Genomic DNA, 17,522 nt, shown 5'->3' with positions numbered 1-17,522 from the left:
TTTGTCGAACAAAGCTAGGTCCTTAAACCTCACACCATACACCAACATAAACAAAGCAAAAAATAGTCATAATAAAATACAGGTAAACACTGTTCATCTCTCAGGGTGGTGAAGGAGTTTTCTACCAATAAACACAGACTAAAAAAATACAAAGTCATAGCATGTTGGATTTGACTACATAAACCCTTCAAAGCACCCAACCATAAAGACAACACAAAATCACCATAAATAAAAGGCAGGTGACAGAATGGAGGGAAATACTGGCAACATGTGACCTTTCAATTCAATAAGAACACCTGGATAGAAAAATGAACACAGAACATAAATTTAAAATAGATAAAACAAATGAATATATGAAATAATATATAACAAATGTAAATACATGAAAATGTTTCACCTCACCAATACCACAATAAATTAAAACAATGAAATAATCTCTCATCTATCAAGTGGTAAAGAATTTTTAAAAATTAGCCTCCTAGTTCTATCAAAGGTGTGGTGAAAACAGGCACTCAAGGAAATGTAAACTAGCACAACTTTTAAGTGAGAAAACTGGCAATATATATGAAGAGCCTTTAAAACAGTAAGAGAAATGCATAATGATTTTTATACACAGATATTTATACACAGATATTCACTGAAACATAATTTACAATAGTGAAAGCCAGAAAGCCCAAATTTCCAAAGAGTAGCAACGTTTTAGTAAAATAATGCTCACAATACAGCATGTGAAAAGTAGGGTTCTTAATACATCAAAATATTAACAGTGGTTCTCTTTGGGCAGTGTGAGCATAGGTAACTTTTATTTTCACAAGTATTCTCAAACATGTTAGTTTTATAATTAGAAAAAAGTTATCACAATATATTGTTAAATGAAAAAGATTATAAAAACAGTAATGCACAAGATGATCCCACATCTGCCGTTTAAAAACATATGCACATAAAAATACTAGTTTGGACAACAAAATGTAAATTTGCTTGAGTAGTGGAATTATCATCTTTATTCATTATTCTTTAAATTTTTTGTAATGAAAATCTTAACTTTAGTAAAATTAAATAGTTAAAGGGGGAAAAGTTTAGCTTGTACTTTACCAGGAAGGGACCCATTTAGGATCTTGTATCTCTTGATCTCAACTAATTTGACCAGTCTCTCTGGGTCTATTTCCCATCCTAGCCTTTGTTCTGAAAAGCTCCCGATTCGCTCCCCCAAAGCAGAATTCTTCATCCCCTTTTCTTCAGGAACATTTGAATCTGCTTCTGCTGCTTAAGTCTGAAGGTGCCTAGAAATCATTGGGGCTATTCTTCTAGTCCAGGTGAGAAATGAGGAACCACATTATGACACTGGCACTAGGGATGGAGAGGTTGGGCTGGATTTAGAAGATATTTCTAAGGTGGAATTGTTTTAGTACCTGGTGGTGAAGGACAAGGAAGAGAAGTTCCAAATCTGGACATCTGGTGTTTGGTGACCAAGAACATTAGAAGAGAACCAGGTGTAGACAGTAGTTGAGTTTGATACAGTCATGGTACTAGTGGAGATGACTGAAAGGTGTTAGGTATGTGGATGCTAGAAATTCAGGAAAGGGGATCTGGGCATCATGAATGTATGGAGAATAGTAGTTGAAGTTTTGGGAATGGATGAGGTCACCCAGAAGATGGAGAAGGAAGCATGAGGCCCATGGATACAATCCTTGGAATTCTCCCTTTAAGAGGTGGGAAGAGCCCTAAAAAAGGCGTCAGGCAACAACCAGACTGCAAGAGTGGAAGTGAATTGAGAATTAGGAAAGCAAGAGCAGCAAATAATAGAGTTCTACCACCTGGTAGCAGAAAGGATACTTGATCGAGTGCAAAAACTTTTTTTTTAATATGAAATATTGAATTATGATTTACAATTTAGTAAACTTCTCATAAAATCTGGATTTCTGGCTTCCCTCAAAATATCAGAAGATCCAACACTGGGCATCTCTTGTTGCATGGCAATAACCAACAGTAGTTGAATAAAAGCTACTCCCTTTTAGTCTGGGCATGAGCTCTTCCCATTACCTTACTAACAATACTTGCCTGGCTCCTGGTGTAGATGTTGCTAAGTAGCTTCCTCTTGTGGATGAAAAGGACCTTATCTGTGCTCATGCAGAGCGTAGATCAGAGTGTGGTCCATAAAGCTCCAACAATCTACCCACATTTGGCCCTGAAGGCAAGAACCTTGGAACAAACATGTCTAAGATGAGGACTCAACATCAGACAAGACCAGAAGAGACATAAAGTCTTAAAATCACAAACCTATGGAAGCCAGCCCCTGACCTCACCCACCCTGTCCCAGGAGGGCTTCCAACTCAGCAGTGATTTCTGAACAGCCTTCTCTTTTTTGACAGCAGCCGCACAAGCTGTCATTTCCCTGGAGACTGACTGGCTGCTGGAACCAGCCAAGCTCTCCAGCTGAGGACTTCCTGGCTCTGGGTTGTTTCTAGATTCGGGGGCCACACTCCCTGAATGGCTCCACCAGATGGCAAGCAGCCTTCACTCTCCCCCAGATTTATACTAGGTTCATACATTCTACTTGGGGAAGAGGACTTGCTGTTTTTTCTGACAATTGCTACCTTCTCCAGCAAGCCCAAAAAGCACATCAGTTTTGTGTTGTTCTGGAAGTGAAATACTTGGAGCTGCCTATTAAAAAAAATTAAACCTCTTCCATTATTATACAATTATGTATTTTTGAAGAGTCATTAGCTAATTATCAGTTATTCTGCATTGATTCTGGTCCAACACGTGCTTTCACTAGACATTTGATTTTGTGGTTTCATTAACTACTTAATTATCCACACTACTGCCAAATGCAAAATTCTGTAAAGATTTGGTAGCATAAAGCAAGAACTAATTATAGGCACTTTCACTTTACTAAGTCTTGCTTATTGATCTTAGGCTGGAAAATAATATTTTAGAATATTAAATTATGAAGCTGAGTAAGAATGTTTCTCTCTCTTCTATAAACTCCTATAACTGAAGTTTCCTTCCCTAGAGGTGGGTCAAATGAGACTAGTCGCGTCTACTTTCATCCTAGTGCAACGCTTGTTATGGAACCTTGAGATCTGGTTCAAGATCCCAGTCTCAGATTCTTGGATCCAAGTTCAAATCCCATTTCTGTGACTCAGCTCTGTGAACGACCCTAGAGCAAGTCGCTTGAGCATTCTGAGCTTCCATTTCCCTAAGCTGTCACAAAAGGCCACTGCACCACCTCACAGGTACATTAAATGAGACAATTTACCCAGAAGATAGCTAATCAGTAGTGGCTTCCCTTCCTCCTATGTAACATGGAGGTTTAGGTTTTACTCTTGGTCAAAAGCTCCTCTATACCTGCTATTATACAATTGTGGTCTCAGCCTTTGTGTTTGAATCTATTAGTAGAAAATTTTCTGGCCAGAAATAAAATGCTGAAAGAAGAATAAGAAGAAATGAGTGAACTGAAAAGCCTGCTCTTTGTATATGCATCGTTCCAGGTGTTTTAAATTCTCTAAATTAACTGCTGCTACAACTCTGTGAAGCAAGTATTCCCCATCTTCTATATGAGGAAACCAAGGCTTAGCAAAATTGACTTCCTGTGTAAGAAGTGGAACTGGACTGTGAACCCAGGTCTGATAAACATGATGCCTGTGTTCTTTCCTGTTTTTTGCTCCCCTGGGGTAGGTGGAAAAGTATCTTGGACTTATACATCTTTTGTTCTCTTCAGAGCATCATATACAAGCCAATTTTGCTTCTGGGCCACACTTCCCTGGCTCTTAATAAGCACCCATGATCCCCTGCTTCCCTGAAGAGCGCCTCGAGTCCCTGATGTTTCTGTTTGAATCAAGATAGGCGGATAGGCTGTACCTCAAAGGGCATTTGGAGGTGCAAGGCCTTCCCTCAGTCACAACACAGTCCCCAGGATTAAAAGCACAGCCTCAGAATGGCAGCATTAGCTGTTCTAAAAGGCAGCATTAGTTGTTCCAACCAGCAATTAAAAAAAATAAACTGCTGTTTTAGTCATTTGGGTGAGTCACAGCAGAGGATCTGGATGTCTGTACAGGAGGCAGGGACTCCCTGCTGTGGGAGCATACAGCCCTGCTTCTAGTGGGGGGAGCCCCACGCAGGGCTCTCAAAAACTGTGCTGGCCCTGGCACCAAGGAATATGGATATGGGACTACTCAAGAGGTTCAAGAGCATGAATGCCCTACTCCAGGAGGCAGAAGCCAATTTGCTCTACTAAGCCTCTTCTGAGTTTTACTGGATTTCATGCCCGTTCAGCAAAATAAATCTCCCGAGCACCAACTTCCCCCCAAAAAGATGTGATCATGTCCCTTTCCTAGGGGCATCCCCAGATGGCTGGAGGACTGCTGCACCTTTGATTTCCTCCTCCTCAAGGGCTCCCAACTAGATATTCCCCCTCCTAATGTGCAGATCTTTTGGACTAGCCACCCACAAAGTCTGATCCTGGTACATAAGGCTTTTGAGATCACTAACATTCCCCCCTCCAGTATCCCCATTAACTAGATACCAATAAAAAGTTGATCCAAAAGACTGACTCAACCTGGCTATATACTAGAGTAGCAGGACAGATGGAAAGCAAAGAAAATATAGTCAGCCAGGATCATAAAGCTACATTAAAAGGAGGAAAGGCATTATGCCAGATAAAAAGACCTCTAAGTGGTGATTTTTTTCTTTCAACTTTTATTTTTCAAATTTTCTGCATGTGAAAAAGCACTTCTTTACATAAAAATACTTATCTGGGTAGCAATGGGATATGTCAACAAAATACAAGTCACAACTTTTATCTTTTCCCACACTGAACTTAGGCGCTTGATCAAAGGGCCAAATATGCCCTCGTGTGGCCACAGAGGAAAATGCTTGCGGATTAAGTAAAATGACGGCTACAGCAGTTAGTTAAGAATTCATTCACTCCCTTCTTTAAGAGGCTCATATTTTCCACATGCTTCTTTGTCTTTTTCACACCTTGCAGTTTTACTATAACTGTCAGAGCTTAAAAGTTGGTGTGCTCACATGGGAAGCTTTCGTTTCCATCAACAGAAATATGTTTTAATATACATATACTAAAGTTTCAAGCAATCAACAAGAATCCTCAGGATGAGCTAAAACTGCTAGGGCGGGCAGCAATGCTCTGGCAAGGCTGTGGGTGAAGGAACCAAACTGCTGGAAACACAGATGATTCCCAGGAACAAAAGCAGCTTTGGTCCCTTCTCAGAAAACAAGTTCAACTTCTGTTCCCACTTAATTATCAAGAAATCAGAAGCCAGGGACCAGAATAGAATTTAAGATATTACCACTGAGATTTAATTTTCTGCCAATCCACCAAGAAAAACTTACCTTCAGACACTTAAGGAGAGTATCATATAACATTATGATACATGGGTCAATAACTATTTCTTTAAAGAATCAATTCCTTTCCCTGGACCAGAGGTGTATGCTATCACTCAATTATTGTCTATAAATCACCACAACAATTTTTCAAAGACCTTTAAAATTTTTTCCAATGTTCTCTCATTAGAATACACTACGCTTCTCAGAGAAGGAAATGGAGACATGCAAATGCAAAGAAGGCACTCAAAGCTCTAATCTTCCAGTACTGCAGAAGCTCCTGTCACATATTTTTTTAATTCTAAGAGCATTCGCTTATCTATAAAACCTCTTCTGTGACACCAAGTCTTAAACGTGGGCCACTGAAACACAGAGGCACAGACACACTTTGTGTCCCCAGTTATGAATATTCTCTGTGAATCCCTAAGAACTTAGACTTAAGGCCAAAACTGCCTGAAATCCATTTTGAACAAGGCAAGGAGTGTATATAAATACACTGCCTATTATAACATGGAAAAAATACTTAGCTGGTAAATGAAAAAGCATAATCTAAAACTGAATATACAGCATAATTACAACCAAAGTTAAAGCCATGCACTCATACAACCCCATCTTTGGAAATACCGGAAAGGAAACACACTAAAAGACTAATATTGGTTGGGTCAGAGAATGTTGACAGTAGAGATGATTTTTGTTTTGTTTTCTATTTTTCTTTTTCTCTAATCTTCTTTAATGAGCATGTGATACTAACTGTCAACTTATAGAATGAATTGCTGCCACTGAATTATCCTACAACTGTATCAAGAAAACTAGGTTTGGGGTTCAGCATATTATTCAAATATGATATCCTCCAAGGTAAGTACAGTGCTATCGTATGAGCAGAAACAGCAGAAAACTACTGGCCTGGAGGAATCCAAGGCTCTGGGTTGAATCTTGGCTCAGTGTGATCCTGGCATTGATCTCATACTGTCAAAAGAGGGGCTGGACTGGAATAGTGGTTCTTAATCGTCAGTGGGTTACTGAGCCCTCTATTAAAACACGGACCCACTCTCCAGGAAAAAAACACATATGCTCACAGAGCTTTTGGAAATAATCCCAGGAGGTTTATGGATTCTCAAGAGATCCCTGGACCAGGTCAAGAACACCGATGAGTGTGTTCCCTTCCTCAGCTCTGCTTCCACCGCCGCAGGGAAGCATAACATGGTCAGTATCTCCTGTATCTTTGCTGAGGGTTTGACCTCACTGCTGCCAAGATGTGTCAAGGTCATCAGCTTTGTGCCCTAACCAACGTCAAAAGGGTGGCTTAACTGTGCCACTCCACAATCTTCTTTGCAGATGGCAAGAAGGTGGTACCATACTCAAAGATTTTAGTCTAAACAGAACTCTAGGCTGCTGGTGCAAACACAAGCTGAGAAAGTTAAACAGAGCAGAGGGTAATCGAGTCACCAAGAGAACAAAAAAGGAGATTCCTTTTACAGAGGCATTTCTGCTGCATCCTGGTATTCCAGTTAGAAATATGTTTTAAGAACATGATTACTCTGACCTTAGAATTCTCTAATGCTAGCAGGTAGGCATAGGGGATTACAAGTGAAATCACAAAAATCAGTATTTGCAGCAACATCTTATCTGCCAAAAGATGAAACTTTCTTAAGCTGACTGTACAAACTATCTTGCTCCACTTCTTTTTTCTATCATCAACCATTTACCTACCCAAAATCCAGAAAATATTTCCCCCAGCCCCAGGATTCAAATAAGACAGTTTTCAATTTTAAATAGTCTTATATTAAAATTAATATGTCAAATGTCGAAACAAAAATCATACAGCAGTAAAAAGGCAAAACTGCTACAAATGGTACTTTCAACAGGTTGGAGGTAGGAGGATGGTCGTATTCTCTTGGATCTCAGTCACGACTGGGAGCCTGGCCGAACTGCTTCTGCTTTTGTAGTAAGCAACAGGAAAACAGGAATCATGGGTGTGACCTTTCACAAGTGCTCTCACACAGGACTTTCTTCCCTCATTACTGAGGTTTCTCTCCCTGACTCTCCCATCACCCACCATTGGGTCAATTTCTTTCTCAGGCATGAAGCAGGGGTAAAACTGTATACCCAGGGTGAGCAGACTCAGTCGTGAAGGTAACTACAGAAGACAGCACCAGGCCTGCCTGCTCTGGTGGACTGCCTCCATTCAGAGCAAGAGTCACCCTTCCTCAAGAAGCAAGCTTGGCCAACAGAGAGAACATGACGCTTTGTGTAGGCCCAACCCAGACCAGATTCCTCTGGCATCAGAGAACCAACCCAAGGCTGCCGTGACCAGCTTAGGTCAGATTTAAATCCCTCATGAGTCTACTGATAGCTTTTTGTTGTTGCTGATAACCACAATTCTTTCCCTGAACTCCTATAACTACCAGTCACTTAAAAATAAAAAAGGGGAGGGGGCTGGATTTAAAAATGGATTAATTTGTTTCTATTTTCAAAGATAATTCCACATAAAGCTATTAATGAGCCAATGGTAGAAGACCTCCTGCAACCCCACCAGCGACTCCTAAGCAAGTTCCTTTTATAGATACTTTTCCCAACTGTGCAAGAAGTCTGTAGTTAACTGGCAACAAGTCTGAAAATCTGGTTACGTATATAGGTACAAAGCTGGTTCATCAAATCCCTGTTCTGACCCTCAACCCAATGCATTTCAACTAATGCATCATCTACCTCCTTCTTAACATTTATCAAACACTTAAACAGATAATGTCCAGCCATTCCTTGGAACTGTTTCCCTTTTTCAGCCACTGGGTTACTGAACTGCTCGGAAGCCTCTCGGTCCTGGGCTCCATTGCTAGAGCCTTTACAACTTTCCAAAAACTCCAACCCTCCTTTTTCTTCACTCCTTTCATCCTCCATGGGCTCTGGGTTTTCTTCTTGGCAAAATGAATCCTGGTTTGGGCAATGGCCCTCAATAGTGGCAGACGTGCCTTCCAGTTCAGCAGGCCTACACAGGGCACTCTCACGGGGACCCTTGGCCAAATCTCGGCTACTGCCAGACTCTTTGGGGATGGACTTCTTCTCTTCCAAGGCTTGGATGACATCCTCAGGAGCTCGGGGAACTTCTCGCAATTGTCTCACTCGTTCTCTTTTCTTTCTCCTTAAATGAATCCAGGAATTTTCTATGGCTGTTAGAAAAAGGCTAACTTCCTCCTTTCCACAGGGAACTCGTTTATGCTGGACCTATTTAGAAGAAAAAAATAATTTTATAGGAATCATTTCTTTTTCTTCTCCAAACTCCTTAAAAAGATTATTCCAAGTAACTCTTCAATGTGCTTAATCAGGTACCTACCTTCAGATCAGTGAGAATTTTTTCAATCCATGTTGTTATAACTACTATGCCCTCTACTGCCTCGGAACCCAAACTTGATGCTTTGAGGGATAATTCTTTTATCACAGACTCCAACACTACAAATGTAATGGGTTTTCTTGGCATCTCCAATTTTCTTCGCTTACTTGGTGGTGACTGAAAGAAAAAGAAGGTATGGAAGAGGAAAGTTATCTAAATAATTAACTTCTCATATATTATAATGGACTCAGCTAGGGAATTTCCATGATACAACTGCTACCAATCATAGAGCACTAAAAATGCAAATGCCTTTGCTAGTGTTATTTCCAATACTTAAAACAACTATGCAAGATAGATTTATCATCTTCCCTTTTTACAGATGGAAAAACCAAGACACAAAGAGACTATGTAACCAGCTCAAGATCACAGAGCTAGTAACTATGGTTAGGATTTGAACCACAAACGCAAGTTCTCTCTACCATTCCATGCTGCCGCTGTTCTGGCTCTCAGTATATAACCCCTCCAATTCCTACAGGTCCTTAACTACCTGTTGTACCCAATACAGACCTGTAGATTTATTTATTTCATGGCAACTCAAGGACCCTGGGGCACTGTGTTCTTTTCTGTGAAGAACTGCATGGCGTGAAATCAACTTTTTTGAGTTTATACTTGCTGAAGCTTGAAATCCAGCAGCTGATGAACCATGGCTTATGAAATCACATGTTAGGAATGACTGGGCCACTAAGATCACATGGGCTGAAGACGGGGACTGCTGATGTTGGCTAATGTTCAGACCAAGCCAGTGGCTAGCTGAGCACTGCCTCTCAGCTGGGAGGAGAGGAATACCAATGAAAACCCTGGGTGGGAAAACGGTTCCATGTAAATCAAAATTGTCATCCCCTTCTCTCTCATGCTTAGAAGGTGAATTATATTCTACCCACTAGAGGGACTCAAGTTCCGTTTTAAAAACCAACTAATACCACTCTATTTAAAATGCATTTCTTTGAAGTGAAAATTTTCTACATGACATTTAAAAAAAAATGACTTCGTAAGGCAAAACTCTTCGCTTTGTTTTAAGAGACAGAGTTGTAGTGGCCGACAAAATTTATCAAAACTTTTTAAAAATTAAGTTCTAAGGTCAAGATGAAAATGAGCAATTGAGAATAGTAAGCAGAAAGGCTCAAAAACAAACAAACAAACAACAACAACAACAAAAAACACCTAGTCAGCTTTGAAGATCTTTTCCTGGAAAAAGGAATCCCTGATAACTGTGCTGCTGCTAACCCCAATTCCATCTGGAAACACTGTCAAAACACGTGCACCCACACAGAGTAAGGTCCTATTAACCGGGAAACACTTCAGAAGAGCTAACTAGCAATCTCACACCCTATAAAAAGACAACAAAATAACCAGTTTGTTGTATGCCAGAAACCTTTAAAGTAATATGAGAAATAGTATTTCTAAGAAGCAATCTACATTTTCCTTTTATATCAGAAATTAATATAAAATATGGAAATTTAAAAAATGCTACAAAATAAGCTGAGAAAAAAGAAAAGGACCAAAAAACAAAGGATGTGTGTGTGTGGATCAGTTAAGACCCGCTCTTGAGAGATGAACAGTGGACTCTAATCCTGCCTGAGCCTGAACTTGTTCAACTAATGCTTCAGACAAGATCAGACAGATTCATACCGACATTAAGACAGTAGTATTGTTATTATCCAATCACTCAGCATGAGAAATACAATTTCTACAGTTTACTGAGAGCCTAACAGACACTGCACTGATGAGATAAACTATAATTATTGAATTGGGAAGGAAGAAAGTATGTGCAGGGATGGATGATGGAGAACAAGAATTGGACTCTCCATTCCACTTCCCAACATCCCAGGCTGTTACCATGGAAGGCTCCCTGTAACAGGGCTGTACTGACAGCCCACCAGCACTCCAAAGGTCATCTACAAGTGTAGTTCAAAGGAGAGTGCCTCAAATTTGTTCTGACAGGTGGTAGTCATTTATGCTCATAAATTTTGATCAGCAAAGTGAAGCTATTGTTGTTTCTTGTTCGTCATGCTGGAGCTGGCCTTCAAGACTCCTCCAAAAGTAAGAAAGAACTCATCCTTTTCAGACACCAAAAGAGAGACATGGATTCTCACCTAACCTAATAAGAGCTCTATCAGCGATCTACTTTCCAAGTTCTAAGGAGTCAGAATCAATAAAATAAATAACTTATAACCCTGTTATCCCAGGACTAACATGAGAACTTCCCTATCTGAAATTCAGCTTCTTTATCTAGCATCCTGGCTGTAAGAAAGGGATAAGTTTAGTTTTCACATAGAGACAGCATGGAATAAGGAAAATGGAGGCAAAACCAGCTTAAACAAGCCCTATGGTAAAGGGAAGAAAGAAAATCTATGCTAGCTCCTTATATGGCAAAGTAACCATGGTTACTGGAATGTAAAGAGATATGAAGTAAAATCAGAGGCGGGAACTCACAGCAAAAAAAAAAAATTTTTTTTTTTAAACTAAATGAACTCTCCGGGATAGGCTGATCAGTTCAAAATCTCAATAATGAGCTAGTTGGCTCTCTGGGATTGGCTGTACAAATTAAAATCTCAAAAGATAAATTAGTTAGTGTTCTCGGATAGGCTGTAACCTCTGTAGTACCCAGTTAATGGGGAAACAGGGGAGGGACTTGTGAATTAGAAGTAGAAGATTTAAAGATCGCCATTCTCTTCCTCTGGCACGCCAGCCTGCCACATGTTTGGCTGGACGCCCTATCTTGCAAGATTGTAAATAAATTCTTTTCTCCTCCAGAACCCAGTGAGCGTTTATTCCCTTACAGGTACCGCTTTATTTCCGACACTGGCCCCCGTTTTCCACACAAAACAGACGATGAACAAATCTGACTTTTCTGAAGAATTCTAATGAATTGCTTTAATTAACACATACACATTCATACTCTCAGGATTATTTTAAACTTAGTTTTATTTACTATAAAAGCTGGTCACTCAAGAGACAATAACAATTTATACTCCAGAAATTCTCAAGCAATGTTTTTATATAATTAAAGATTAACTTATGCACAGTTCATAGCATTCATTTTTCTCCACTTCTTGCTTCTACTGAAAATTCTTAGTAGGCAGAGCCATAGCAAAAACAAGATAAGTTCTTAAGAAATTAATATTTAAATTCAACCCCACAAGTCCCTGGTATTAGGTGATTTTACAACCTGCCACAAACACTAGTAAATAGAACCTGCTGTTTTTCCCCTATTAAAATGATCTTATTTTGCTAATATACGTGTGATCTCAAACTACAAATATTTAAAATAAAAGGTGCCACATTCATTTAGCAGGCAAGATATACAAAAATAGTTCAACATTTTAAAGTCTTGAAACAAAAAGGCAGTCATTTACACTTAGGAATCCAGTTTAATGCAAAGAACCAAAATGTGAATTTCCAACTGATCGAATGCATTACCAGGCTGAAATTACAATGTGAAAGAAATCTGGGGAGCTGTAGGCCCCATAGGGGATACAAGTTTGGTATCTTTTGAACTGTAGGAATTTAATGAATGGCAATGAACAGGAGGAGGAGCTTCAGTGTTATTTTGTTGCAACATTTAAAACATGTTAGATGAAAGCCATCATCTGTGCAAAAGGCAGTCCATAAAGTTTAAAAATGTTTTACTTAGGGTTGTCTAGAAATTTCTTAAAATCTCACTTTCACTTTGATTTCTAAATCTTGGTGGTCCAATCAGTCAAGAGACTTTGAAATGAAGTATAACTAAACATAAGTTGGAAGAGTGGCATCTGCTATACTGCCAAAGCTCTGCTACTGACTATAGTTAAACAAAAACTCCCAACAAAGCCAAAAGCAGCATGAAAGCATTAAATTCTATTATTGGGAAGAAGGGAAAAAGAGTCATTTCCTAGAGATCTGCTCAGCATGAAGCCACAGACTCCTTGTTCTGACAAAATAGCTTCTAGAACTGGGAGGCGGGTATCAAGGGGGGTGGGGTGCTCTCGGCCAGGACACGCAGGTCTCCACTGCTCTGCCACTTTCCTGCTCCAAGCCCTCCAGAAACAAGCAGAACACCTGTGAGCTTAGCCAACACTAGCACCTGGCAGCAACACAGACAGGTGGTGTATTGGGAAGGACGGCCAGAATATCTTACCAAGACTGCCTTATTCAAACATCTATCAATTCTGCTGCCATGATGTGGACTGAATATTTTGTTGGTGGTTTAGTTCCCTCATTACCAACCTTGTGGATATTTCTTTTGTTAACATAATCTGACACGTTACTGTTAAAATGTCCTAAAATCATTCCTAGAATATAAATAAAACAGTGAAAAGTTAAAAAAAAAGCAAAGGGAAGAAAAAGGTTATGCAGAATGCCACCTAAGAAGGGTTAGTTATAACTATATACACATATTTTCCTTATACTTAAAAAAAAAAAAAAAAAAGGTAAGGATACACCATAAATTGTTCAAATAGTAACCCACAGGCAAGTGAGGGCTTAGGAGGGCTTAGGATGGAAGAAAGAGAGAAAGAAACTTTTGATTGTACCTACATGTTTTTTTGATATTTGATTTGGAGACCATGTAAATATTTTCCATAATTATAAAATAAGATTAAGTAACAACAACAAAATCTCTAAAAGGAAAACAAATCAATCTGTGTAACTGACTTGATGGCATAAATCTAAAAAGAGGAAACATTCCAAATGACTTTAAAATCCCTCATGAGAGGGTACCAGGGGCAACTGATTGTACACTTTGGATCTTTGGATAATTGTATGGTATCTGAACAATCCCAATAAAAATTAAAACAAAACAAAACAAACAAACAAAAAAACCAATGACCCAGTTGATTGTACACCATGGATGATTGTATGATATCTGAATATATCTCAATAAAACTGAAGTTAAAAAAAAAAAAATCCCTCATGAGATAACAGAGTCCCCATGGACAAAGAGAAGTGCAAATGAACAATTTTCAGAAACCACTTTGTTGATGATGATGTTAATTTTCAAACTGTTGTGGTGAGTTATGGGATAAAACAAATGAGTAATTATGTTGGTATGGACTAGGATTTTTGACATGGAATTTTTGACTGGGAGACAGAGATGGACAATTGATGAAGTTAAGTAAAAACTCGTAGGCATGAACTTGAAGAGAAACCATTGGCATGAACTTATGATATATTTTACCTTTAAAAAGAATATAGTAATTCCTAGCTCTAGCCACTGAAAAGGCCCAGAGACGATGACCGACTCAGCAGTAACGAACATCCCTAGTGCCCAGAATACCATTATATACCCCTACCTACCATTTTCCCACTAAAATAAACCAGAGCTCCTTGGTGAAATGGTTGATTCCAGGTCTAGGACAGGAAAAACCATGAGCCTGGAACAACTGTCATAACAGAATGCAAGAAAATGATCCAAGACTATAATGGTCATGACAAAAAGACTCAGGAGGTAACCAGAATCATCTCCCCATGGCCAAATATTGGACATCCTGTGCATCAATAAAGATTATAGAGGCAATGGATGAAAAACATCAAATAAGTTTAAATCCATGAGTTCATGACATGCTAAAAAACCTCAAGAACAAACCAACCAACCATCCTCCCTGGTCACTTTCAGAAGATGCTAGGGAACCACCAACTCATTATTATTTTAAATTTTATTATTTTCATTATTTTTAAAATTGGAAAATAAAGCAGACTCAAGCATCTATTCTGCTTTTACTAGATGAAAGATACCTTGGGGTAAACAAATAGCTGACTAAGGGGAAGTTTCTATTTATTGAAGTACTTCAGCTAATAAATGAAGGAGTGATAGAACTAGGGTATCATCATTTTTGCAACTCTTAACAGGTTAATGGATCTAGAAAATGGCCATCAACGATGAGACAAGTAGACATGATGTGCCTTCTAATGGACATATACCACACACCACCTAGAAAACAGTCTTGGCAAAAAATTAAAAAAGAATCAAGCCTGTATCTGATCATCAAGCCTCTAGATTTAACTACCAATTTACAAAAGAAAGACAGGGTCTGAGGAATATGCTAATACCATGGAGATGCAATCAGAAATATCCACACTGTAAAAAAACTCTATGGTATAAACAACCCAATTTCTTCAACAAATAAATAGCAAGGAAGAGAGAGAAGTGAAAACTAAAGAGAAAAAGCAACTTAAAGGATATATCGACCAAATGCAATGTATAAAACATTAAATTTTAGTTTAACAAACTGTTAAAACATTTGAGACAGTAAGAAAAATCTGACTAATTATATAGCTGATATTAAGGAATTATTGTTAATTATTTTAGATGTGATTAATAGTACTGTGGTGTGCTGGTATGAATGTATTATGTCCCCCAAAATGCCATTATCTTTGATGTAATCTTGTGCAGGCAGATGGATCAGCATTGATTAGATTATAATGCTTTGAGTGTTTCCAAGGAGATGCGACCCCGCCCATTCAGCATGGGCCTTAATTAGTTTACTGGAGCACTATACAAGCTCAGATAGAAGGAGCGAGCTTTGCTACAGCCAAGAGGGACACTTAGAAGAATGCACAACAGCTGACAGAGGAGCTACAGATGAGAGACAGTTTGAAGACAGCAGTTGAAAGCAGACTCTTGCTCGGGAGAAGCTAAGAGAGGACAAATGCCCCAAGAACAACTGAGAATGACATTTTGAAAAGGAGCTGCAGCCAAGAGAGGAAAATCTTGGGAGAAAGCCATTTTGAAACCAGAACTTGGAGCAGACACCAGCCACATGCCTTCCCAGCTAACAGAGGTTTTCTGGACTCCACTGGCCATCCTCAAATGAAGGTATATGATTGTTCATGCATTACCTCGGACAATTTATGGTCTTAAGATTGTAACTGTGTGACCAAATAAACCCCCTTTATAAAAGCCAATCCATTTCTGGTGTTTTGCAAAAGGGCAGCATTCGCAAACTAGAACATGTGGCTATATTTTTTAAAAAAGAATTCTTACCTTTTAGAGATAAATATGGAAACAGTTATGGATGAAAAGGCACCCTGCCTGAGGTATGCTTCAAAGTATTGCTGGGGAAGGGAGAGGGGAGTAGATGAGAATACAGATGAAACAAAACTGGCCATGATGGTTAATAGTTACAGTGGGTAAATAGGAGTTCATCAAACTATTCTCTCTCTCTACCTTTTCACTAATTTGAAATTTTCCATAATAAAAAACTGCCCTCTACCAAATCCCCTTTTCTCTAATGAAGGAAGGAAGGTAGAAAACAAGGAGAAGAAATCCTAATTCAGACATTTGTTCAGCAAATATTTACTGAATGTCATAGTACTAAAAAATATTGTGGAATAGATCAATGAATGCACTAATATACAACTATGGTTCCTGACTTCAGGGAACTTCCAAGTTAATAGAGGAATAAAGATACCTAAGGTATAAACTATAAATCTGCAAGTCTGATTTTAAAATGCACATTTAAATAAATCCCTATGTTCACATTCAAGGGAAGGAAGGCCATTTCCTTAAAGTAATCACCTTGGGAGACTGTTTATTATGATGCTTTAAGAAGCCAAGTAATAGTTATAAGAAATCATTTCCAACTATTAGAATAAAATCAAACCCATTTACAAAGCACAAAAATATCCACTTGGATAACATTCTAAATAAGCTATGACGGCTCTAAAAGCAATTCTAACAAAATTCCAAGCTCTGGGTGACTTTAGGAATTAAAAAAAAATTGAAGCTGAAACCAAAATAAAATGCTTTGACAGACAGTGAGAGAATAAATGCAAGAACTACTAATATGGCCTTATATTTAGTTCTGTAAGCTCCTGGTTAAAACAGTAAATGAAAAATATTCAAATATTGAATTAGCTTGTTTTGTATGATTTATAAAAATAAACTGAGCAAACCCAAGATGGCGGCTAGGTAAGACAGGGCAAAAAAACATCTCCATGAAAAATACTAGATAAAAGCCAGAAAGTGACCCAGAACATCAGTTCCGGCGATGTACCAGCTGAACAAGGTCTGCTAAATCCACAGGGACTGTGCATTTGGTGAAACCGGGAGTCTGCATTCTGAAACGAGTGAATGAGCCGGCTGAAAGTCCAGCGGCCGTGCTGCTAGGTGTGGGGAATGTGGGGTGGCGTTTAGAGACAGACTAGTTCTTTCTAAAAAAAAAAAAAAAAAAACCCTGGGACCGACTGCGTATACAACGGTGAGAACCGCACAGTGAAGCACAGCAGGAGCGGGCTGTCCCAACGCCTCGGTGTCTGGTGTGGAGGATAGCCCTTCCCACACCCACTGATTGTCTCGGGGCCGGGGGAGCAGAGGGGAGCCAAAAGGAGAAAGAAACCGCGCCCATTGCAACCATCTCCTCAGTGGGCTGGGGACGCTCCTGCCCGGGGCCGGAGCCATAGCCCAGAGCCGCGCCAAGGGTCCCACTGTGATGGGGAGTGTTTCCCGCAGCACCACGCACATGCCACAATATCGGCCGTGGACAGTGACCTTTACTGCACCCACAGCTAACTGTCCTGGAGCTGAGAAGGCGGAGCTGTACAAAAAGGGGGAAATTAACACGCCCCATTCAACCATCTGTACAGCAGGCTGGGAATGCCCCTGCACGGCCTGAGGGTCCAGGGCTTCCCTGGAGGGCCGGCGCAGCCTTCCCTCGGCAGGGGTCCTGGAAGAGCACGGCTGAGAAGGGGGACCTGCTCAGAAATCCCAGGGACCCTACGCCAGTGCCAGGGACTTGTGGGTCAGCAGCAGAGATGATCTGTGGCAGGACTGAGGTGAAGGCTTGGACTTTTGCAACAGCCTTAAATCTCCAGGAAC

At 39.6% G+C, this 17,522-nt stretch overlaps 1 protein-coding gene across 1 annotated transcript in view; it reads right to left on the bottom strand.

The window, feature by feature from the left end:
* Nucleotides 1-600: 600 nt before the first annotated feature.
* The window catches only part of METTL16 (methyltransferase like 16), a 124,880-nt gene continuing 107,958 nt past the window's right edge, over nt 601-17,522 (bottom strand). Inside the window, exons 9-10 of the mRNA XM_037808969.1 lie at nt 8,672-8,845; nt 601-8,562 (exon numbers count right to left, since the gene is read on the bottom strand). Coding sequence (XP_037664897.1) covers nt 7,939-8,562; nt 8,672-8,845 — 798 coding nt within the window. The 3' untranslated portion in view covers nt 601-7,938. The remainder of the gene's footprint in view (nt 8,563-8,671; nt 8,846-17,522) is intronic.

This window comes from Choloepus didactylus, chromosome 18 (genome assembly GCF_015220235.1).
Source record: "Choloepus didactylus isolate mChoDid1 chromosome 18, mChoDid1.pri, whole genome shotgun sequence".
Taxonomy (NCBI): domain Eukaryota; kingdom Metazoa; phylum Chordata; class Mammalia; order Pilosa; family Megalonychidae; genus Choloepus; species Choloepus didactylus.
This window is presented reverse-complemented; position numbering and strand designations above follow the sequence as displayed.